This window comes from Nelusetta ayraudi, unplaced genomic scaffold (assembly GCF_046127955.1).
Source record: "Nelusetta ayraudi isolate G7.1 ecotype Tasmania unplaced genomic scaffold, CSIRO-AGI_Nayr_v1 ptg000136l, whole genome shotgun sequence".
NCBI classification, from domain to species: Eukaryota; Metazoa; Chordata; class Actinopteri; order Tetraodontiformes; family Monacanthidae; genus Nelusetta; species Nelusetta ayraudi.
Genome location: NW_027466186.1, coordinates 6,121,346 through 6,146,620, shown reverse-complemented (window position 1 = coordinate 6,146,620; position 25,275 = coordinate 6,121,346). Strand labels below are relative to the sequence as shown.

Genomic DNA, 25,275 nt, shown 5'->3' with positions numbered 1-25,275 from the left:
GCGGCGGACACCACAGCCGAGCATAGCACGACTCCCGCGTTTCGCGCAGCATCACCAGGCTTCCCCCCCATCACTACCACCAGCACCTTTGCCCTCTTCTCTCTTCTCTCTCTCTCTCTCTCTCTCTCTTTTTTTTTTTTTTTTTTTTTTAACTCGGAGGTGGGGGGTCCCCCCCAAGAAGAAGAAGAGGGGAACCGAACCGACGTCACCATGCCAGGTAGAGACTGAACCGGCAGGTTGTGGCCGTGAGGAAGAGGAGGAGGAGGAAGAGGAGGAGGGCTTGTAACATTGCTTTGGAGGTGGGGGTGGTGGTGGTGGCCTCGCCATCGCGGCCAGAGCACCTTTGTGGCCCGGACGGAGCAGCGCGCTCGGACGCACGAATACGACGATGGACGGCCGACCGCCACGGACGCCTCGGACGCCGACGCCGCTGACGCTGCTGCTGGTTCTCCTCGCCATTGCGGGAGGTGAGTAACCTGTCCGAGCCTTCCTTCCATCCTTCGACGGCGTCGTAGATTTTATTATTTTTATTTTTTTCTTATCGCCGCGAATTCCTGAAGGGGTGGGGGCGGGCGGGGGGTAAAAAAAAAAAAAAAAAAAAAAAAAGAGAGCGAGAGAGAGAGAGAGAGAGAGAGAGAGAGAGAGAGAGAGAGAGAGAGAGAGAGAGAGAGGGAAAGAAGCAGCAGCAGCAGCAGCATCAGCAGCAGGGAGTCGTAGGACGCCGAGGAAAGGCAGAAGGACTCCGGCATCGTCCTTTTCATAATAGCGCCGCGCCAGGATGGAGCGCTGACATGTTGGCCGCTGCGTGCAGGGGGCTCAGTCTAAATCCAGTAGCTGCCTTCATTACTAGTCATTCATTTCATTTCATTTCATTTCAGTTGTCATATGGCTCAGGTACTGACCACTTTTCCCCTGATGTACGCCACCGAAACTATAATTTTCTGGGACTTCCCAGGCCTCGTGCTGTGATTATTTTTGAGGCTGCAGTACTTTTTCTTTTTTTTTTTCTTTTTTTTTTTTTTTTTAAAGCATCCTGGTGTAGCAAATTACCGTTGTTACGTGAAAGCATTGGACGTGAATTATAAATTCCAGCCTGCTAAATATAAACCTTTACACTGAAATCAGACAGCTTTTTTAATCCACCACCTCCCCCTTGTTCACTTGATACAGGCTGCATTTGGAAAAAAGGGGGTGTGTGTGTTATTTATCCTCTGCTTAGCCGCCCACACCCCCTTTCTCTAATTAACACTGAGGTCCTGCAGTGAGTGGGCAGGTTAATAAGGGCTAAGACAACTTCTATTTCCTGTCACCGGAGCACAAATGATGTGTCATCCAGCAGGACGGGCAAAAAGCCTCTCTGCTCTCCTCCAGAGCTGATAAATGGAGCCCTGGTGTGGTGGTGGTGCGTTTAGGACAAATTGGAATATTGTAAAGTGTAATACTGTTGTGCCGTTTTGACCCGATCTACCTCCCTAGTAGTGGGACCAAATTGGTGTTCATTTCCCCAGAGTTGAGAGAAAGACACGTCGGCTGATTGTGTGGCTGCCGATCCATATTAGTGACAGGATGGAGGCCGGCTCAGTGCCTCCGAGCACAAACAATGCCGGCGCACACGTAGCTGCCTTAGCACACCTCGGTGCGTGCGCGCACACACACACGCACACACACACACACACACACACACACACACACACACACACACACACACACACACACACACACACGCGCGGATGGCCATCTGCCTCGCATTGAAGAAGTGTTCATCATCACCCGTGGTGACAAAATGCTCTGGCACTCTTGCTCCCCATCTCTCTCTCTCTCTCTCTCTCTCTCTCTCTCTCTCTCTCTCTCTCTTTCTCTAACCCCCCTTTCTCTCCTTCTCTCTCTCTCTCTCTCACACACACACACACACACACACACACATGCATGTTCGCGCACGCACATGAACACGCTTTACAGCACAGATGAAATGATTTGACATCCAGTACCGGCAAATGCATGTCATATTTTACACTTCACATGTCAGGCAATATTGCGAAAAACAAATTCCAACAAGTCGTCATATTTCCAGATTAGCGGGCATAATTTAAAGCTAAATTTGGAGGTTTTTTTGAGGTTTCACGGATTTAAAGCATTACAATCATCACAAGGGTTTTCTTCAGCACATCAAGAATTTAGAGCGTGCTGTTGGATGCTTAAAAAGACTGCTTTCGGGTTCTGTTTATTTCACACTAACGCAATGATTTGATCATTTTCGCAATCCACTGATGAGCTGTGTGGGGAACAGCAGCCCTGCCATGGACACAGCTGGCCTGGTAGAGGACTAAACAGCTTTGGTTGCTTGCCATCAACGCCTATTGCCTGGCTATAAGGAGCTAGCTACCTCGCTACTCGACTACGTGTTGGCAGAGAAACCAAAGAGAGCAGAGTAGAGCGTGCTGGAGGAGGCAAGCAGTAGAAGCTGAGAGAGGAGTTGAGCAGGAACCAAACATTCGAGAGGGAACTGGGCAGGCAACCAAAGACGGGAAGTCCTGTCAAAGGCCAGCTGGGACGCTGTGTCAGTGGTGTGGGTGCCATCCTCCCCATTACAAGTCAATTAATTGTTAAATGTGACATTAATTTGGGGAATCCTTGCAAGGCAGAGAAGGATAACAAGAGCTGCTTTAAATAAAGGATAATAATCCTCATAAAATGTCCCATTTTGTCTTCAGAAATCTGTCAGATTATCTCCCTGGGGTTCAAACAGAGGTGCCGCATGTGCAGCGAAACGGAGGCGAAGCTACTTACACGAAACACCACTTTACAGAGCTTCACAAGCATTGAAATACTAATGAGTCATCTTTCCTTACGGGAAGACAATCTGATTAGCATCATCCCCAGAGACGCTCAACTCCGACACAAAGGCACACAATGGAACACATTTTGGGGAAGGGCAAAAAAAAAAGAAAAAAGAAAAGGAAAAAGCTCAGCGATGCACGCAGGCTGTGCACGGCTGTGCACGCACCTGGAGCATCAACCTAAGATAAACCTAAGAATCCCCCGCGAACAAAACAGCACAAGTCAGAGTGCTAACTCGAGAAAGATAACAGGCAGAGCACAGTGGGAGATTTCAGAGGGTGAAAAAAGGACTCTACCTAATACCCGACATCAGAGCTAATTATTCAATAAAGTCAAACCTCAATCAGCGTACAGGTGCACAATTTTCTTTCCAGGAATGAGACAAGCACAAACGTTAAATAAAAAAAAATATATAAAACTTGTGCAAGGGTGCTCAAGGACGTTTCACCTGCTGTGCCAGACGCTGCCGTGAGGATGTGGCGGGGAGGATGTCTCTTGTCATTTTCCCTGCAGGCCATGCATAATAAACAGGTCTGTGGTGCTGAGTTGACCTGATGTGGAGGGTTACTGGATATGGAGCTTGTTGTGCGGCACTGCAGCCTCATCAGGCCGGGGACGTTACGCAGTGCTCTCACGGCCTCCCTCGTCTTTATTAGCCGCATCCTGAAACACAAGCTCGCTTGATCGGCGGCCGAGTCGCCCTCCTTTTCGCTAACGCCAGCCACTGCGAGCCAGTCGTAACATTCGTCCTCCACCTTTTTACGAAGGCGCTCGGCAGCGGCGGTCACCTCGCCCGTGTCCTGGCAACGCTTCAGTCTGGAAAGTTCTGCCAGGTCACTTGCGTTTTGTTTTTTTTTGTCATCACTTTTTCCTGCCGCACTGTTCAGGCCCCTCTGGTCTCTGCGGCGTCTCGACCGCCCTGGACGTTACCAACAGCCTTCCTATTCTCTCTTGCCCTCTGTCTGCTTCTCCCACTTTCTGTCACTCTCACTCTTCGTCTCGCTCCCATTTCGGTCCGTCTCGATCTGTTTGGACCAGCCCCTTCGCACGCAGCTGCAGCAGCAGCAGCAGCAGCAGCAGCAGCAATGAGATCGGATTGGTGCAAGAGGACTTCGCACATTAGTATTGCACAACACATTTGCAAATGTGGGATTCCGCATTCGAACTTGTGCTCTCTAATTTGTGACCTGTGACAGAATGTTTTGTGTGTGTGTGTGTGTGTGTGTGTGTGTGTGTGTGTGTGTGTGTGTGTGTGTGTGTGTGTGTGTGTGTGTGTGAATGGGTGTGCAGCAGCAGCAGCGAAGCAGTGTTTGGCCCTGGAGATTAGAGGGAAGCAAAGGAGAGCACAAAGGTTTAATAGAAACGTAAGCTGTGGAGAAAAGGGGGGAGATAAGGGACGGTGGAAAAGTTGAGAGTTTTGTGAATGTGAATGTTGCCAAAAAAGAAAAAAAGAAAAAGAAAAGGGCAGATTCGCAGCGCGGTTGTGTTTGTGTGTGCAGGGCACGTGAGCATGCGCCACCAGCATATCTCATATGCCTTTTCAGCTCCCAGGAACAATCAATCACATCCCTCATTGCAATGGAGATAGCCCTTCCTCTGGAGAGGTGCTGGCCCATTTGTCCTATAAACTACTATAAAAATGTCAGACAAACACGTATAAAAGATAGCGGTGATCCGGTGCTTTCGCACAAAGCAAAACATTCACTTTCCGCTTTAACTCTTCTCCAAAGAAAGGAACGAGAGTACGCGTGTTCAGCGGGAATGTATTACTTCAGACCGTTGACCCACTGTCCCCTCATGTGCACAAATTATTCTCCGGCAGCAGACATCGACCTGGTGATAATGCGCCCCCAGGATTTATGGGTATCCAAATAGTGGCTCAAATAATAGCTGTTAAAAGAGGCTTCCTGTCACCGAAATGATTAATCTTTTTTTAGCTTGCCTGAAATATTCACAGCCGTACTTGTGGAGCCGGACCATTTTTCATCCAGATTAGCTTTTAGCCGTAAGCTCCACAAATCAGGCCCACTGTGCATTTCTTCTGATTACACTTGGCTATACTGACAGAGTGTCCAACCTCGGTCTCCAGCGTGGTGATTTTGTGATACTCTTACGGCCCGAATCTGAGATCGATAATAATGCCTCACTTGTATGGGCGCTACTGAGCCAATTGTGCGCCGCCAGGAGATCAATAGATCTCCCGGTTATTGACTGAAAAATATTTTAGCATAAAAGGTCTCAGCTGCAGCCAAAAAGCCTCTTTGGAAGAGGAGCGAGAGCGACCTCCGCCTTCCCTCCAACCTTTTCTCATTTGAGCGAGCCGAATAAATAGAGATCACCGCTGTAATAGTCTCGGCACGGTAATTCAATTTAGCCCTCAGTGCGCCCTCATTTTCTCCACATTTGTCAGCGCTGGCGCATGTGGGCGCGCGCCTTTAGGGCGGCTTGGTAAACTGCAAACACATGCCGTGAAGTAAACGGACGGATGATTTAATGCGAGCAAACACATTAGCATTTGTACAATTTGAAAAAACGCAGACGCTGGCCCGGATGATGACACTGGGCTCTGTGCCTCATAGTAGCAGGACTTCTTACAAGTCGACACACAATCAAATGCCAATTGAACACAGTGATGTTTGTGCATGTGCATCGGGGAGTGTTGAGGGTGGGGGGGGGTGGGGGGGGCGGGGGGGGTGTAACTTCCCCTGCTCCACAGTCAAATGGGGAGCCCTGCTGAAATATTCATAACGTCACATTAAGTTTGCAATACATGAACTGGAAAACAACCCGAAAAACAACCTGAGCTACCAGCAACATTACAACCACTCAGCTTGGCCTTTAGCATGACAGAGTGTCATCAGTGGAGACAGCAGAGGGAAAGAGGGCGGGGCCAGTCGATGGTGGGATGCATTAGCGAGTGCCGAAGGTGAGCAGGCTGGTTAAACACGACTGCGTAGAGATCAGGCGCCGGCGATGTGAGTGCGCGAGGGGATACATTTTTTATTTTTTATTTTTTTTTGCAGATTCAAGATGAGGAAAAGACAGAATAGACCGACAGTCTCTGCATGGTTGGGTCTTCAGTCTGCTTTGGCACAGGCTGAACAGCTGCTTCTTGCATGATGGTGCATCCACACAAAAATGAAGCATTTTTCTTCAAATTCTGTAAAATAATAGTAGAGATCGCTGACATTGTTCGTTAAAGGCCCAGTGTGAAAGATGAGCTTGGATCAAATGTTAATAATGATCATTTTCTCATATGGTGGCTCGATGTGGATCGATGGTGGCACAATATGGCCGTTTCCTTAATAAAGTCAAGTTTTTAATGCAAATCTACAGCAGTCAAGACATTTATTCCATCTATTCACTTCTTTTTATCACCCTTTAAATCTTACACATTGGAGCTGTGAACAAATAGCCGCTGGCAGACAGATTTCACTTGTTCTACAAAACATAAATCTTACATCCACAGTTTGCAAAGAGTAAAGTACAGCGACAGGATCAATTAGATTGTAAAAATGAATCATGCGTCTCTCCTATTCTGCAAGATCTGACTGGAATGTGAATTGACACTTGCTCACTGTGCTTCATATTTTTAGGCGTCGTATATCTCAGAACAGAGGCTTGTACCTGGAGCCGAGCCCTGAAGTCATCATTTGGCCTCCACACTTTACGATTTGCACTGTGAGCTCAAACATAAAGCGCCGTTCATCCGTCCAACTGTGTTGACTAAAACAAAAATACAAAACCAACTTCACAGACACAGACTTGTAAAGTGGCGTTCCGGTATTGACGGACGCGCTTATGGTGTCATCGTTGCATAACGTAAAAACGTATGACCTGCTCGTCTCATGCGACGGCGTTATTGCCTTGTGCTGCTGAGAATAATATACATCACGATTCCGGCTCAGAAGTTGGAGCAGCGCCACTTATTTCCCACATGCATGTGTGCGCATTGAAGGGAAGACACGCGCAGCGCCGGCAAACAAGCGGAATGCTACCCGAACGCTGCAACAGGAACGCGTATTGATAACGAAGGAGCAGCGAGACGGGAAGGGGCAATAAATGGACGTCAGCCATTGGGAGATGGATATAAAGGTGAGGAGGAGGAGGAGGAGGAGGAAGGAGGGAGGGAAGGAAGAATTCGGACCAGCTCTGATAATGGAGACATAGAGGAAATGAGAGCGACGAGACGGGACCAAGTAAAATAAATAAATAAATACATAAAAGACCTTGAGATTAATAAAGAGGGGGAGGAGGGCTGGTGGAGGAGCGGTGTGTTGACTTTATGGGGCGTGAATAGAGCCTTTATTGATCCAGAGACAGAGGCCATCATTCCTGCTCAGTGAGCACAGCAGCTTCAGCAGCCCAGGAGGGAAGAGAGGGAGGAAGATTGACACGCTGATAGAGACGAGGGACTGAGGGTCAAACAGGGAGACAGTATAGTGGACGCTTGTAGAGCTCGTCTCTATCGGCTCCCGTGCTTTCACTTTTTTTTCCCATTTGTAAATGATCCAAACGTCGCACTCGGTTTCAGCTCTGTTTGTCTGTGCACGGCTATCTGTGTTAATACTTATTGAAGCATCTGGACAATGGAATGCCCGTCGCCACACGTTTCCCTCGGTTTTGTCTCAGACAGGAAATTGAGATTGTTGGTATTCTTTAAAAGAAAATACATAGCTTGGTTTGCTTACTTCCAACACAATATGTCCCTAATTACGAAAATTAGAATTAGAAAAAGAGTTCTGAAAGATAAGTTTAATATGGAATATGGTTACCCTTGTTCTAATGGCTGCGATAGAAGTTTAGTCTGATTAGTGTTGTTTCAATACTTCCCTACTCATCTTGAATTTCTCTTCTGCTATACAGTGGGGCAAAAAAGTATTTGACAGCCATCAATTCTACAAGTTGTCCGACTTAAAAAATTTACTTTTATTTTTATTTTTTTTACATTCCATCCCTCACAGTTGAAGTGTACCTATGATGAACATTACAGACCTCTCTCATCTTTTTAAGTGGGACAACTTGCAGAATCGGTGGCTGCCAAATACTTTCTTGCCCCACTGTATATACATGTGACATTAACACATAGCTGGGAGTTTAACACCCCTCCAGCCCCCAACCAACATCAGCTGGCATATGGCCTGTGTTTATCTCCGAAATGATAGAGGAGATGCATGCAGAGGAGATGAGATGAGATGAGATGAGAGGCTGCGGCGTGTAGCGGGGATGGAAGGATGGGAGGGGGAGGTGAAGAACAGTTGTTTTGCCATTGTGTGCCGTCTCTAGTGTTGTGACAACCCTGCCCGATCTCGGGGCGCTCGCACCGACAAGGCCGCAGTGTGCCGCAGATGGAGGGATGGGACGAACAGGAGCAGAGCGGAGGGGAGGAAAGACAGGAAGAGGAGAAGGAGGAGGAGGGGGGGGGAGAGGGAAATTAACCCCAGAGCTACAAAAGACTGGCAGTCGAGGAGAGGTGCAACACGGCAGGCGGAGGAGTGCAGACGAGGGCGAAGGTGGGGGGCAGAGGGGCGGAGATGGAGACAGAGACGGAGAGGGAGATGGAGGGGGAGATGGAGAGGGAGATGGAGAGGTAGACGAAGAGGGAGAGGGAGAGGGACGCCGCTGAGACGTTGGGCGGGCTCCTCTCATGGCCGTGATGTCACATCTTGTGAGGAGTGTGCACGGAGCCGCACTGACGTGGCTGCAGCCGGCAATGATGAGTAATGCCACGGTTCCCGGTGCACATGGATGGCTAGTGTCCCCCTCCACCCCCTAATGCTAACAGTGAGGCCCAAACAGAGAGAAATCAGCAGCGCCGGAGATTTCATTCCTCCACGATGACGACCCGGGTGCCAAATAATTAACACCTTTTGGGGGGAAAAAAATAAAACAACATTCTAAATAAAGCCAGATGGCCGTAACTTTCTTTTCGTCACGATAGGAGCAGGTGATGATGATGATGATGATGATGATGATGATGATGATGATGAGTTCTCTCATTACAGGAGGCCTGGGGGCAGACACGGAGGAGCGCTTGGTGGAGCATCTCTTGAACCCGGCCCACTACAACAAGCTGATTCGGCCTGCCACCAATGGCTCCGAGCTGGTCACTGTGCAGCTGATGGTGTCGCTGGCTCAGCTTATCAGCGTGGTGAGCGCTCGCACGCACGCACAAGAACCAATGAGATGTGTTGTCGGTGAAAATGAATGAATAATCAAACAATAACAATAGTTTAAAAATTTCTTTAAAAAAAAAAAAAGAAATACTTAGCCCTCTGTTTACAGCCTGCTGTTTTAGCTTGCTGCTAAAACTGGTGTGTTATTGTACGAATCTGCCAGAGGTATAGGTGAAGTGTCAGTGCCCTTTATGACATTGCATATTCCCAGTGTAGAATCAAATCTTAAGTCGGCCTCTACTTAACTAACTTAAGTTATTGTATTTTACAGTAACTTACTGTATTTGGGGCAATAATCTGTATGATGTGTATGTATGATTATGACAGTTGCTAGATGATAATTATTGATGCAGTGACATATAAACGGCCTTTCATCATATGAACTGAATATGAAATCATATGAAATTTAGATTAAGTAAATGATTTGATAACACTTTTTGCAGTATTACGTGAATATTTTCTCTGTCCAAAATAATAAGTAATCCATCAAATAACTGATATTATACCGCAAAGTGTTTTTAAATCAGTATTGCTCCCTTCTTGTGGTGCTGGTTTTAATATACACAGCATATTTGAAGCAAAACACCTCCATTCAACTTAATGTTCCAGTGCATGTTTGTGAACACCAGAGGGCTCAATTAGATGTCGAGAAAATTGAAGGCAAAATCTTAAATGATGTGCCGTCAGACCAAAAAAGGGATATAAAAGTAAAACATCTCGACTTGTTGGATCTGTTAAAGACAAATGGTTCCATAAAATAATGGTTTGTAATGTACATGTTGTCTTTATCTGCAGCATGAAAGAGAGCAGGTGATGACCACCAATGTCTGGCTGACGCAGGTGAGAGTTCGACCGTCCTTCCAATTGCTAATACTAATAAAACTAATAAAAAAAGACTTAGGGAACCGGAAGTTGGACAATACAATAAATGACTCAGATAAATAGCAGGATGTCTTAAAATGTGAGCAGTAATGTGAAAAAAATAATGACACTAAAATTGCTGTTTCCCTTTAAATCAGGCAGCTCTTGCTCCCCTCCGCTCTCCCCCCCCCCCACGATCATCTAAAAAACATATATAATGTGACCCTGACTGGGCTCTGACCCTCTTCTGCATGACTGCTTCTTCTAAAGCTTCCAGCTGAGGCCTGGAATAAACTGAAACATATAGATGAACACATTTACACACACTCACTGTCCTTACAAAGGCATCCGTCCACACACATCACCATCAGGCCGTGCACCTGCACCGAGGGCAGGTGTTAAAAGGAGATTACAGTCATACATTCAGGTCGGAACTGTGTTCCAGAGGGCCGAGGCCTCTCTTCATGTGTAACGAGCGCACGCAGGGACTCTGTGCAAGATTTATGTACATATGCCGCGTGCATGATGATGTCATCATGCCGCATTCTTCGATTAGATTGCTTTATAGATCACTCGCCGCTCTATGGATTCTTTCGGCAGACATGCATGCTTACACTCACTCCCAGGCCGCAGCGAAGATTTATTACATGTAACTCGGGGCTGGAATGGCCATAAATGTGCCATGCATCCTGTTGGACGGGAGGCAGGGGAGCCAAGGACAGTTTTACTGCAGTGACCGTAATGCATCGCTGTTTGTGCTGATGACCAAGCGAGGGAAAAATTATAGCTTCCGCCGCCCTGATGTGAAATAAGCACGAGGAGACGCCATCGAAGACCTTCCTCTCTCTCTCTCTCTCTCTCTCTCTCTCTCTCTCTCTCTCTCTCTCTCTCTCTCTCTCTCTCTCTCAGTGGCCTCTCTCTCTCTCTCTCTCTCTCTCTCTCTCTCAGTGGCAGCCGCTGGATCGGTGGTGGTCAGCGGCGGATGGCTCTGCCTTTGGGTTGCACAGAGGACACGGCACACACACACACACCCATAGACACACACACACACACGGACGGACAAGCGTTAGGATAAGCCTCAGCTCAGACACCATTTCATCATTCGGATGGTTTTTGGTTCTCTCCTTTTGTTTATTTTTGTCATGTCGTTACAGGCCTCATTAGATCCCTGGAATACCTTCTTTTTTGTAGTAGGGAAAAGTAGAATTTCAAATCAATTAAAAGATTCTCTGAAAATATGAGTTTTCCCTTTGTTATTATTGTCATTTTTTATGAGTTTGCCCTGTGTTACATCACAAAGGACAGAATTCCAGAGATTTACAAAAAGCGGACGCAGTATAGGAAGTGATGATGGAGCGGCCGGGGACTTGAGGCTGCAGACGCATTATTCATTGCAAGAAATCGTTGGTCAAGCGAACGTTGCATAATGTGGCCCCTTCAAAAGCATGACCGAAAACACAAACGGGGTCACGGTGTCTCCTGGAGGTCATGCTGATCACTGACTGGCTGAGAGACGGACCCCGTCCTCTTCGTGTGTGTGCTGCTCCTGGGGGAGAGACGGATCTCCCCCACTCTGCGATTGGTGGGTGGGTGACTCAGCGTTTTGTCCTTGCTGGCCCTCAGGAGTGGCAGGACTACCGTCTGACTTGGGTCCCGGAGGAGTTTGACGGCATGCTGAAGGTCAGGCTGCCCTCGAAACACATCTGGCTGCCTGACGTGGTGCTCTACAACAAGTAAGCTCACTTACTCCTTCAATCACTCACTCACGCAGACATCTGCTCTCACCTCAAAAGGCCTTTAACGGGCTAAGTGCACTGCACACGCGCCGAGTCCTAAACACGCTCAAAACAAAAGAGGCCGACAGATGTCAAATTAATATGCTGTCAAGTGGCTGAGGGTCGGCAGAGTCCATCTTCAACTAAGACGACACTGGTTTAATGGTGTAACACACGCAGGGTCTCCACACATGAGTGAATATGTGTTGGGACTCCTATATAGTACCTCCAATTCTCCGGAGATACTTAACAGAGGAAATAAACTGTGCAACACAACCTGACATATGAGCGTTGCACCACCAGGACATTACAGTTATGTTCTGGCAATTGTTTTGTGAGATTTGCCATAGTTTTGGTGAGATTTTGCGAGATCTCACAAAACTGTTGACATCAAGAGCATCATTCTTCGGGGTCATCCGTGGTCAGAGCGGAAACCTACAACAACCTAGTGGCATGCTGAGGAAGAAAGAAAATTTTATTTTTACTTACTGGTGAGTCCTCAACGTTCGGAGACTGATGGGGGACGATTTTAAATGTTTACTGCATTTAGAAGAGGTCCCAAATGAGGACATGATGCAGATTCTCTGAACATTCTTTGCATTACGCGTACATCCGCACATCCGTGAAGCTGTACGGAAAATTGCTTTTGGTTCTCATGAAATCAACCAGGACTTTCTTTGCATGTGTGCATGTGTGCCAGAATGAATGTCTAAATGTTCACCTTTTTACGTAACCCTTCCCGTCCCCCACCCCAATCCGCACACACCCTCCCTCCGGTACACATCCCCGTGCACATTGTGCACGCAGCCCGTTACCTCCCATCAGGTACACTGCACACAGACACCAAGGAGGGCACACCTCTGGAGCTACAACACGTTGCTGTGATTTAATTAAACACCAACTTAGCGAGGTTTTTGCACCATGGGAGCAGAATGTAAACTATGAATCTACTACTTTTAATTAAATGTTCAAACTCTATTGAGGCAGGGGGAACTTATTTTAAATTTGACTTTAGAGGTGCAGAATATAACTGAATACTTGAAAGAAATATTACCATTTCCGCAACGACCACTACAAATATTAGATGTCCAACAGGTAGAACTGAGAAAAATACAATTTCTTTTTGTGTCGTAATGCAGAGTAAGATTCTGATTTGAGGTCTTAGGTCATAGTTTTTATCAGTCCAAGGTGCAACGGAGATGATGTGAATCAGCTCATCAGAGTCCAGCGATCACTGATCCCGGCCTCCTCCTCCTCCTCCTCCTCCTCAGCTGCATCACTCTTAGCTTTACTCAAGATTAGAGGATCCCAGGGCCACGCGGCTCTACATAACATTATAGCGTTAATCCTCTCACGAACCCCAGGTTGACACGCTATCCTCCAGCTCCTCATCTCTGCTTTCAAACCTCTGTCAACAGCGGGCGCATTATATTCAGCAGGAATAGAATTTGACTACACAAAATGAATCATTTTGCTATTTCAGAATCTGCTACTCAACAAGTCGGTCCCCCAAGGACTTATGAGGTAGTCCTTGAACTTGGCGTGACCTGTGGTTCCATTTGTCATATTCACTGTGTGTGAAACGAGAGGCCTCACCCTGGCGTTCACACTGCTGAGGCCACCATCAGCCCATGAATAAGCCCGTATTGCATAATCTGCTGAGTCACAGTCCACAGCTTTTAAAGGCCAAGTGTGTAAAATTGTTTAAGGAATCTTGGTATCCAAGGAAGCACGTTTCATATTTAGGGCACTTCCTTCAAAGAATATGGCACAAGATGGCAGCTGACTAGGAGCAAGACCCTTATATATATTCTTATATATAAATGAGAACCATCGTAATTGTGGGGAAACCAAATTACTTTTATTGTACTGCGAGAATACACTTTTGTTCATGTATTTGTTGGCAGTATGTTAAGCTTTTACCAATATAAAAATCATAAACCAAACCAAGTATTACACACTGGACCTTAAATTTCTGGAGGTTTATTTTTCTCAAACTTAGTGTTGTCAAATGTGTCAGTTTGACACTCAAGTTTGTCTTTCTCGTCCTCGTCCCTCAGCGCCGACGGCGTCTACGAGGTCTCCTTCTACTCCAACGCTGTGGTCTCCTACGACGGCAGCATCTTCTGGCTGCCGCCGGCCATCTACAAGTCGGCGTGCAAGATCGAGGTGAAGCACTTCCCCTTCGACCAGCAGAACTGCACACTGCGCTTCCGATCCTGGACGTACGACCGCACCGAGATCGACCTGGTGCTGCGCGCCGACGTGGCCAGCATGGACGACTTCACGCCCAGCGGCGAGTGGGACATCATCGCGCTGCCGGGCCGGCGGAACGAGAACCAGGGTGACCCCACCTACGTGGACATCACGTACGACTTCATCATCCGCCGCAAGCCCCTCTTCTACACCATCAACCTCATCATCCCCTGCGTGCTCATCACCTCACTGGCCATCCTGGTCTTCTACCTGCCGTCCGACTGCGGCGAGAAGATGACCCTGTGCATCTCCGTGCTGCTGGCGCTCACCGTCTTCCTGCTGCTCATCTCCAAGATCGTGCCGCCCACCTCGCTGGACGTGCCGCTGGTGGGCAAGTACCTGATGTTCACCATGGTCCTGGTCACCTTCTCCATCGTCACCAGCGTGTGCGTGCTCAACGTGCACCACCGCTCGCCCACCACCCACACCATGCCGCCCTGGGTCAAGGTGGTCTTCCTCAACAAGCTGCCCGCCTTGCTCTTCATGCGCCAGCCCCGCAACAGCTGCGAACGCCAGCGGCTGCGACAGCGGCGGAGGGCCCAGGAGCAGAAGGACGGCGGGCGCTGCGGCGAGGCGGGCGGCCTGATGGTGGGCCTGGGGCTGGGCGGCAGCGGGGGCAAGGAGGACAGCGACCCTTGCACCTGCTACGTGAACCGCGCGTCCGTCAAGCAGTTCGGAGGGGATCTGGGATCGGGTGCGGGAGGTGGCTCCTTGGACGGCCTCAACAGGGCCAGGGAGGGCCGCGAGGGGGGCTCGGCTAACCTGGCGCGGGGGAAACAGCAGACCCCGGGGGGTCCAGCACTGAGTCAGGCACTGCTGGCTCAAGCCTGCCCGGGCTTTGAGGAAGCCGTGGAAGGAGTACGCTTCATCGCCAACCACATGAAGAGTGAGGATGATGACCAGAGTGTGAGTAACACTATCTTATCCTCTCTTACCAGTCATGGGCAGCTATTAGAGGTCCGCTCACAGCTGTGTTTCAGAGCCCAGCCGACACCTGAAATAGACGCATAAACAGCGGGACAGTCGACATCACCTGTTTCCTTGTAGTTAATCGCATCACTGATGCATAATGAGGGCAGCAAGAAGTAGTAAAATAAGTAAAAACGCCTCTTTGGTAGCTCTACTTTTTTGAGTCACAATGGAATATGATGGAAGGAAATGGAATGTTTGGGGGGGGGGGGGGGGGAGCCACTATTTACTACAGCAATTAAATAATGTTTTTTTGGGGTTTTTACATAAAAATGTGGTCTTTATTTTGGCAAAACCATGTTTTTGTTTCTGTCCTGAATAACTGCTTTGACCCCTGATCTGCTTTACAACTTTTCTCCAAATGTTAGAATACAAACAGCAAAACCCAATGCATAAAATAAATGTAATACGTTTTAAAGCATTACATTACGGTGTTAGCATGATCTGAGAGTAAACTGCCTCCGAAGTACGTGGACAGACGTTCAGTGTCACCACTGTCTGTCACAGTTTACTGTCAGTCGGCTCTTTTAGAACAAAGACTAAAGATACCACCAAGTTGCTCTAATTATGGTTGACGTTTGTCAGGGACTATACTGAACATTTACGCAGTGTTTAGCTCATGACAGTTTGTCAGTATCTAGAAAATAACTATATACACCCATCTAATTTAAAAAAATGCAAAATAGTTTTAACATCTTACGTAAACTTGGCTAATGTGAAAGCCAGAGTAGACACTTTAAGATGTAAACATATGGGTGCTGGTGTGCCCACCACCCACACCAGAGTAGACACTTTAAGATGTAAACATATGGGTGCCGGTGGGCCCACCACCCACACCATGCCGCCCTGGGTCAAGGTGGTGCAGCAAAAAACTGAGGACACTCATAAAACACCTTGACAAAATCCACGTTAACGTCCCCAAAGCTGTGCTGTTGTAACTTCTTCGTCTCCTTTTAAGGCCCGCAGCTTTACCGCTTAGCTTCACACTTGCCAGTCTGATCAACGTCACTCCCAGAGCCACCCGCCAACTAACAAACAGACAAATCCAAAGACACAGACAGACGCGGCTAGCAGCGCCAACATACATTACAACGCAGTCTCGGTTAGTGAAAAACCCCCCTGAAAAACATATGGCTCGGCCTTATGTTCCTATTTGCATAAGTCGTCCTGTTGTTGCGGGAATGAAAACCTTCGCTGCGCGCCGCCGACCCGACCTCTCCGACGCAGCATCGGGTTACGGTGACGACGGAGCGGGCCGGCTGCCATTTGGAATGTGCGGCAGGGGAGTGTTGAGCAAACGAGACGGACCTGGTTACGTAATCGCGGCCCTCTGAATATTCAACGCACAAATAAATGTCAATGTGGTAGCGGCCACGTGCAGCAGGAAGCCAGGATGAAGCGCCATCGCCTTCTTTGCCTTCGCGGGGGGGGGGGGTTGAAAGGAGCCGAGACGGGAATTAACAATCCCCCCGCCCCCATCGTAATTCTGTCCATCATCTACGTAGTAGTTACCGTCCCTGCCATGGCAACCCGTCGTTAAATTCCTCTTCCCCACGCACAGCTCAGCACAGAGGGGGCCTTGGCCATTTTCCTCCTCCTCCTCCTCCTCCTCCGCCTCCTCCTTTTGCTCCTCATCCCCAAGTCGTCAGTGGCGGGAGGTTACAGTGTCAGCCTGGCACCAGCCCCATCCCTTCCACCTTCCATCACTCTCGCCAGTCTCTGCCGTCCTTCCCCTCCTCCTTGACTTGCCGTCAGACCTCATCAGAGCTGTGTGGCAGCGCCGGTCTCGGCTCACATTAACCCATCACCTCCATTAACCCGCCGCGCTGGCAACAGCCCGAGGGCCAGATAAAGGAGAGGAGCGCAGGGCTGCGAGGCGGCCGACCAGTTTTTCCCGCGGCTGCGTGGCGCTGGGTTGTTTTTTTTTTTCGGCACGGAACTCGAGGAGCGTTTCTTGAAATGAATGAGATCCATTGTGTCTTCATTGAATGTATACATACACGATTATTCACTTTCTTCTCCTACAACAGACACATGATCATTTATTTAAGATAACATCGACAATAATTATGTGTCTGTTATAGAAGAAAAAAAGCTAATAATCAAATGTTTTTGAAAACATTCATCAGTGAACTAAATGTTGACAGTTTTTAATCCAGTGTAACGGCTGCTCTCACTGTCATCAAACTGCTATTACCATGGCAAAGCTTGCTTTTCTCCATTATACGTCAATGTGTAATCTGGAAGACCATCCAGGCACAGAGGTTTTCGAATGCAGCCGCATTTCCGATTTGGTTCTGATGTTATATCGCTGTGATTTCTTTAAACATACTGTAAGAAATTAAAGAAATGATCCACAACACTCTATCCACATACTACATCACAGCATGTGACTTGTAAAGGCAGACCTTTTTGCCATTAACGTTTTGGGGGGGGAAATGTAATTTTGTTGAAAGGCCTTAAATACAGCTTCATGCATGCAAGCAAAAAAACGTTTTATTTTTATTTTTTTTTAAATTATGCGAGTTTTTAAAGAATTGCAACATTTCGTTGGATCATTTTTAACGAGTTCTCTCGTCACAATTTGCATAGACTAAGTTAACAGAAATTGACCTACTTTGAATCTGCTCACCTTGATCTCCCTCCTCCTGGATCCGCAGGTGAGCGAGGACTGGAAGTACGTCGCCATGGTGATCGACCGCCTCTTCCTGTGGATCTTTGTGTTCGTGTGCGTGTTCGGCACGCTGGGCATGTTCCTTCAGCCGCTCTTCCAGAATTACACAGTCAAGACCATCAACAGTCCGCCGGGTTGAGTCGCGTTGGCCGCCGACACCGCGACGACGACGGACAGCTCCTCCGACCAATCGGCGCAGCGGGACAGAGGGCCATGAGGTGGGGGAGGAGGGCGGATTTGATAGCGTCTCTGAACTGGAAAAATGAACAGCAACTCACAACCATTACCTTTATAGTAACGTTTTTTGCAACGAACAACTTTTTTTTTTCTTGTAAGAAGAAGAGAGAATAACGACAACACCACCATCCTACCTGCCTTTTACTTTGGTTTGTTAGTTTTCTTTTCTGTTAATTTGGTCAAGATGTTCAACGGCCTGACCTCTACTTCCTGGTGGGAAAGAAGTCCCGCCCTGCTCTCCCTCTCAGCCAATCAAGGAGCTCGAGACGCTGTCACGACTCACACCTTGCACCTGGTGGCAACCAAACAAACACTTTGGGCTCTGAAATGCGGACCTTCGTAACTCAATCGCCTTCAAGTTGCGAAATCACGGCTTCGAAACAACGGGCGGGATGTCAGGAGCGACTCCGGAAGGGAAGGGAGAGTTTCACGTTTGATCCGACCGGAAGCCCTCTCTGTCGGATACAGCGTTTCTTTACCATAGCATAGCGGTTTACCACAGTATAGCGTTAGAATTATATTACTAAGATTTCTCTTATGTGTTCGCTCATGCGAGTCTGTCGCCGATCCCAAGGTTGCGGTGCGTGTGTGGTATGATTGTACAGATATAACGAGAATGTGAACAAAGAAAAAAAAAAAGACAACAATAATCCGTAACTGCACAGCCTGTGAACGTGCACACTTTAAACCAACAACACCTGTACAAGCCACAGGGGGCGAGGTGCGGCGGGGCTGTAATAAAAGGCGGAGCTAGGTCGTATCATTAGATGAGGGTTGCAGGAGAATAAAGTCATAGATTACGCATGGCCAGATATTTACTTAGAGTGATGTGCACGTATAGGATGGACGGCGCTCTGGTGCCAGAGTGCGCAGCTTCAGTGAGACGAGTCCAGCTGCTGAGAGGAGAGAGGAGGGGGCCGTGTGTGGGGGGGTTTGCGTCAGAGCCAAGATGGTGGTCAGGGTCCTCCCCCGACATGAGAGCAAACGAGGGGCGGAGTTAACAGGGGTCGATGGATGAATCATATCAGAATTGTGTGTGGGAGGGGCCGCGGTCCGATCATGGAAGTCAAGCTGTCGTACGTATTAATGTGTATTTTTCATATTTCAGTATGTGATGTTCAAAGCATATGTGTACTTTTGTGTGTGTGTGTGTGTGTGTGTGTGTGTGTGTGTGTGTGTGTGTGTGTGCGCGCGCGCGCGCGCGAGTGTGCAAGCGGCCCCACAGCGTGAGCACATTTGTCAGAAACATGAGCATACTGTATGTGCATACCCCACCCTCCTTTTCCTCCTCCTATTCTATTAATATCTATCTGGTGGCATCTCTCCAATGACCTCCCCTTGATATCAGGTCTTCCGTTAAGAAATATGCTGCTCAGTGACCCACCTGACACTATTTGAACCCCTTTCCTCATTCCATCACTCCATTTTGCTTTGCGCACAGGACTGGCTGGTTTGTCCTATTTTTCATAATCTTCAACAATGCAAAACGAGTGGGCCACCCAGGGAAATGGGGAGTTATGAATTAAATTTTCAATAAACAAAGAAGAGAGAAATGAGAGAGGAGCCGGCGTCAGAAGCAGGGGGAAGATGTAGGGCGCCACGCGGCCGTTAATAGAACTGATGTTTTCACACGACGCAGCCGAGGAGACGGTTTCACCCTCAGCGAGCCACGATCCAGCAGAGTGGGACTGACCCTGGAACAAAGACCGCCAGTGTGGTTACAGCAGCGGAAAGCCACAATAACATTAAAAAAAAAAAAAAAAAGCTGTTTAGTCATCCGTCACTGTCCCTCGCTGTGAGTTCTCTCGGCTTTTTATGGCCTGCAGCTCAGCTCTGCACTCGGGGACTGAGGGGGTGCCCGGCGACGGTGGCTGCTCGGCGTGGCTCTCTCCATCCCTCTCTGGAGGCTCGGATGGCCTGAGGGGATTCCCAACAGATCCCACCACCAACACCACCACCGGGGGAAAAAAAAAATGGAAAAGAAAAGTGCGAAAAGCCCATCAGAGACCTGTGAAAACTGTAGCCTGCACAGCTCCGCGTGGACAAAGTGCTGCTGTCGACTCTCTTCTCCTCTTACTTTGACCTTTCCACTCTCCTTCCTCTCCTCTCACTTCCTCTTTCCATCATTCTCCCCCTTTCCTCTCCCCCCACCACCACCACCTCCACCCGAAAACCTCCATCATCTTTCACCTTCTCCGTTCCCGACTCTCTCGAATCTGCTCCTGTGCACACCTTAACCGGTCCAATAAAGGTTGTAGGTTCAGATTAATCAAATGTGTGTGTGATTGCGTGTTTTTGCCTCTCATGCCCCCTGCACGCACGCACACACACGTACACACACAAACACGAACAGGATCTGTCTTTGCTTTTTTTCATATTACTCCAGCTTTAATCTTACACCACAGGATAGAACAAAGAGGGAAACGCTTCCTGGCTTTCTGTTATAGAGGCTGGCAGCTTCCTTTCAGTGTGCTCTCACACACACACACACACACACACACACACACACACACACACAGAGGAAGAGTTCAGCTGTGATTTCTCTACTTCTAGGAAGCGGTGCTTTTAAACAATTACGGGTGTAGATCTGAGTCAAGGCCAGGCCAGGTTCACATTATTCTGCTGTAAAAACAGGAACGCGGGGTACACTCAGTACCTGATTATGTGTACACCCATGGGAGGAACTACGGCGAATAGGTAAGTAATTTCCGACCGGAGGACGACCTCTTCCCCTGCACATTCCACCAGCATCAGTATCCATCTTCACACACATCTCTGTCCTGATCCATATCTTACACTGCTGCTCCTGTTAATGTGCTAAACCGATTTACAGGTAATGCAATAATCTGCTTTATCAGATCTTCTGGGGTTTTTTTTGCCGTTTCTTTTTCTTTTTGGGGGGGCCTTTTGCTGCCCCCTGGTGGTCGTTATGCTTTCTCGCTCTTTTTACCAGCTGTCACAAAAAGCACACAAGCAGCCACAAAGTGGTTACAGTAAAGGTCACATTTTATTCATGTTCTTTCCAGGGAGAGATTCACTTGCTTGGTTGTGTTACAAAATATCATGAAAAAGAAACAAAAAAAGAGACACGTTTACATGTTCAACGATGACAAGTGCTGAAAAACGGATTTACACTCTCGTGATGTTCACATTGTACCGGGTTGATCAGAATAGCGCGGACAAATACACAAACACCCTGCCTTCAATGCACGTACGTCTGTCTCCGTAGGTGTGTGTGTATTTGTCCACGCGAGGCCATGAGTGGGCATCGGCTGTGGCTGTCTTCTCCTCTTCTCTCCTCCGTCAAATCTGTTTCCTCCCTGGAGCGTGGTGGGTTCGCAGAGTCGGCTGTCCTTGAACGCGAGGCGCCGGCTTCTTGGCTCATTTTTTTTCCTGCTTGCTGTTGTACTCCAGGAAGAAGTCGTTGCAGGCCACTGTCAGAGCTCCCACCAGTATGATGAACTCGGTGAAGTCGACCTCGCCGTCGTTGTTGGAGTCCAGGTCTCCCATCACCTTGTCCACTGCCTCCTTATCCTGAGCGTTCTGCACGTTCCAGGACATAACACAGACACATGTAGGCAGGATGTTTTTTGTTTTTTTTTAAAAAAAGAGATCTCAACCTGCACACAACCTGAAGAATACATGGCCTTACCCCTAAGTAGTTTCCCAGCTCTGCGGTGAGCATCTCTTTTAGCTCAGACCTGCTCAGTGTATATTTGTCCCCCTCGTTTCCAGAATATTTGTGGAAGGTTTGGATCAAGAGCTGCATGGCGTTCTCCAGAGTGGAGGCATTCTCTGAATTGGGCATGGACATCCTGTAGGAATGCAAAATAAATAAATACATAAATAAACCTGTGTTAGTGGAGTTGGAGAGTAGAAAGACAGTGGAGGACAAATCTGTTGTAAATTATTTTTGAGACAAAAATGTTGTTGCACACTAAAATAAGCTCTCCTTTTTTATTTCCTTCTGTTTGACATGCTGCCAGATGAATTATGGGGGGGGGGGGGGGGGGGGGGGGGGAACAATTACAAGTTATCACACTATCACCCCTCTGAGTTAAGGCTATCAGTCAAGTGACATGAGAGGTGAGGAGCTCTTCCCCATCAGGAGTGTTTCCTCTCTGCCAGCAACTCCCGATAAGATTTTTTTTGCAGATCCTCAAACTGTTTGCTGCTTGGCCCTGGCGAGGGGACCACTAGAAGGGATAGGGGGAAAGTCAGCAGCCGGGACATGTGAGCCGGCCTGATAAGAGTGAAACTCTAAGCTGCAGTAGGCCAGCAGAGGCTGGAGACGTAACCGGGATGAACAACGGCAACCCGATCGGAGCTTTAACCTCAGGGCCGGCTGAGTGGCAGGAAACAACACAGACATGTGTAGGTCCTTGTCTTTGTTTTTTCTTTTTCTTTTCGTGATCCGACATATCACCTCTGAACTGTGAGCACCCCTGCCAATCAAAGCCTTTCTCCATAGATGCAGACTCTCAAATTATTGAGAGGCAGGAAGATTAAAAAAAAAAAAAAAAAATGAGCACAAAGTCATTGAAGGTTCATCTTGCAACACACAAACTAATACATTGTAGAGTTTCAGAAGGCAAAAAAGGCTCGGAGTCCTCCTGGAGAGAAATACAGAGGTAGGAGCTCTTACCTGAGAGTAAGATGAGTGCTGGGCTGCCTGTCGGATGCAAAGAGAAAGAGTCAGTGGCGACTGTTGAGGAGGACGAGGGGCGCAATGTCTTAAATACATCCCGCTCCCCACCCTTCCCTCCTCTCCCCCTCCTCCCTTATTGTTTTCCTCCTTCTCTTTTTACGCACCAAACACCTGTCCACCTGTCCTCCGCCGAGGGAAGGGGAGAGGAGGGGAGGGGAGGGGGCGACGAAGGTGCCGCCTCACGCGCGCCTCCGTGTCTTGATTGATTCGATTGATTTTCGCAGCTCGTAGCTGCGCACAGCACCTGCATTTCAACCCCGAGTCTGAACATTTGCGCTCTTTCATACTTTCTGCTTATCTTTGACACGAGGTCTTGTCAAAGTTTAGTCATCCAAAAGAGGCCGAGTGTACGTAGTGAGACAAACAGCCGTGAACGTAGCTTGTTTGTTTGCTATCATCACAGTTTGGCCAACTTTTTTTTTTTTTTTTTCTATTAATAAAAAATAATAATAAACTTTATTTATATTGCACTTTACATTAAGAAATCTCAAAGGGTTACAAGAAGCATTTAACCTAATATAGACCACGAGCAAAGAGACATAAAAAAACAAAAAAACAAAAAAAAAACATAAAACCTGACGTAATACAGAATTAGTTAAAAAAAAAAAAAAAAAAAAAGAAAGAAAGAAAGAAAGAAAGACACAACCCGAGCTGCAACTGTCCCGCAACACCACCCAACCCACCGTCTTGCTTCCGCATGACTAACAAGGGCAGGGCTTTGGAGGGAGTGCCTCAATAATTAGCGTGCCAGGGCAACGATGAACGAGAGGCTGAGTGTGACAAGTCTCTGGTGCCGGGCTGCAGCAAGCTTGTATGGGTGTTGTGCAGCGAGAGATACGGCCGCGCCTGACGCAGCGCGTGAGGGATAAAGCGGAGCAGCGTTGAATGTTTCCCCCGTGGCAAAGATATTCTGACATTCGAGCCCCCGACTCTGCACACTCTGCACACATTAAACCCACTACGGAGGCTTATTTACAGAGAAATAGGTTGAGGATGCAACTTAGCTCCACTGGTCTGATTGCACATGAACAACCATTGTGTAATAAGAAGGAAATTACAAGCATAGAAGACGTCTTCTTTTTAACTGAAGCTCTACAGATTTCAAACACTATTGTTAAAATATGCACGTTTCACTACACTGCAGAAGTGCGTCGCGAGTGCGTGCGCGCGCACGCGCGCCATAAGTCTGTAGGTATTGAGTTGCAGTGTAAGCAGCGGCTCACAATAGGAAGCGTATACTAGATGTCGGGATCTCGTTGCAGTGGTTGATGCATATCGAGGCTTTTTGACTCGTCACGTCTATATTTAGCAAGTGTTGTTGCCGGTAACGGTGCATGGGAGAAGCAGGTATAAAGAAGCGGCCCCTGCGAGAGAGGATGTGAAAACGGGGAAGCTGTTTACAGCTGCAAGGCGTTGTTGGCTCTCTGGAAGAGTTGATGACATTTTTGTTGCTCAAGTAAAACGCAATCACAGGAATATTTTCCTTTAGTTTTTTCTTTCTTTTTTTTTTTTTTTAATACAAAGACTTTATTTTGAAGATACATTGTGCATCATTTGTGTAAATGTTCCTTTAACACAGTCCTGACAGAAAATATGAACAGTTTGCCAAAAAATACTTATCTGGACAGACGTATTTAGATGTATTTAGAATTGCTTAATCACATTTAACTCTTTTTAATTTGAGAACTTTTAAGATGTTAATTGGCACTTAATGAAAAGGTTAGAGTGCGACTGTGTTGATTCTCCAAAACTGCAGCCTTTTAAGCATCTATGAAGCGTCTTGTTCGGCTCCAGCATTCTGCGGATGTTGCTTGTTGCTGAGGGACTTGGCAAGGTAGCCAAGCAGATTGAGGAATTCCTGGAAGCTGACCTTTCCATCGTTGTTCTCATCCAGCCCTTGCTGCATCTCCTTTATGGCAGCACAGTTGTCTGTGTCCTGTGGCAGACGGACGCAAACAGAAGATAATATATGCGCTGATATGGTTACAAAAAAATACAGCTATTGTTTTTTTTATTTTGATATTTAAAAAAATAAAATGTGTCAAAAAATGCGCAACGGTTATAGAGAGCAAAAATGCCACTCCTTACCTCCATCATGCCACCGAGTTGTTTGGATACTAATTTCTGGAAACCTTTGCTGTCTAGGTTATCCTTCCCCTTGGCAGATTTAAGAAATGTGGTCACCACAGTCTTAATGGCATCCTCCATATCTGAAGGAGTGAGGAAGATAAGGAGAGCAAAGGCGTTAAATGCACAGGCGGCAAACGGGAGATACTGCCGTATCTTCGGCACTCACGCATCATGCCACTGGGCACCGGACGCTGCAAGTTTTATCAACAGAAAAACGTGTGTGCACATGCAACTGGGAGGAAAAACAGCTTATTTCTGTGCTGCACTGGTGGAGGGGGGAGGGCGTCACAACCATAGAATGCTCAGGGGCCACTGACAAGTACATATGTGGAAATATATACATATACACATGTATGTATGTATGTATGTATGTGTATATATAATAATGTATACACTGTATATGTATATGTCCATACATATGTGTGTGTATATATACACACATATATGTATGTACGTATATACTGTACACACACACACACACACATATATATATATATGTATATATACATATACATATATATATACATACATATATGTACACATATACATATACATATATGTACACACATATATATATATATACACATATATATATATACACACACACATATGTGCACGTACATACATATATACATATATACATGCATACAT

The 25,275-nt window shown here is 47.4% G+C and overlaps 2 protein-coding genes across 2 annotated transcripts; one reads left to right on the top strand and one right to left on the bottom strand.

Annotated features, from left to right (window-relative positions):
• Positions 1-261: 261 nt before the first annotated feature.
• On the top strand, positions 262-19,746 carry chrnb2 (cholinergic receptor, nicotinic, beta 2). Its single transcript, XM_076012740.1, has 6 exons — positions 262-467; positions 8,844-8,989; positions 9,810-9,854; positions 11,499-11,608; positions 13,711-14,812; positions 17,536-19,746. The coding sequence occupies exons 1-6, from the start codon at positions 389-391 to the stop codon at positions 17,686-17,688; spliced, it is 1,635 nt and encodes a 544-aa protein (XP_075868855.1). The 5' UTR covers positions 262-388; the 3' UTR covers positions 17,689-19,746.
• A 1,028-nt stretch (positions 19,747-20,774) lies between these two features.
• LOC142879431 (protein S100-A1-like) lies at positions 20,775-22,541 on the bottom strand. Its single transcript, XM_076012741.1, has 3 exons — positions 22,432-22,541; positions 21,439-21,601; positions 20,775-21,329 (listed from the first exon to the last, which is right to left on the bottom strand). The coding sequence occupies exons 2-3, from the start codon at positions 21,598-21,600 to the stop codon at positions 21,168-21,170; spliced, it is 324 nt and encodes a 107-aa protein (XP_075868856.1). The 5' UTR covers position 21,601; positions 22,432-22,541; the 3' UTR covers positions 20,775-21,167.
• Positions 22,542-25,275: the final 2,734 nt, after the last annotated feature.

Bases quoted from the DNA above. Each gene is read 5' to 3' on its own strand.
- chrnb2 (XM_076012740.1), top strand. From the start codon at position 389: ATGGACGGCCGACCGCCACGGACGCCTCGGACGCCGACGCCGCTGACG. The intron at 468-8,843 runs GTGAGTAACCTG...CTCTCATTACAG, and splicing joins TCTCCTCGCCATTGCGGGAG to GAGGCCTGGGGGCAGACACG. The intron at 8,990-9,809 runs GTGAGCGCTCGC...CTTTATCTGCAG, and splicing joins TGGCTCAGCTTATCAGCGTG to CATGAAAGAGAGCAGGTGAT.
- LOC142879431 (XM_076012741.1), bottom strand. From the start codon at position 21,600: ATGTCCATGCCCAATTCAGAGAATGCCTCCACTCTGGAGAACGCCATG. The intron at 21,330-21,438 runs GTAAGGCCATGT...TGGAACGTGCAG, and splicing joins AGCTGGGAAACTACTTAGGG to AACGCTCAGGATAAGGAGGC.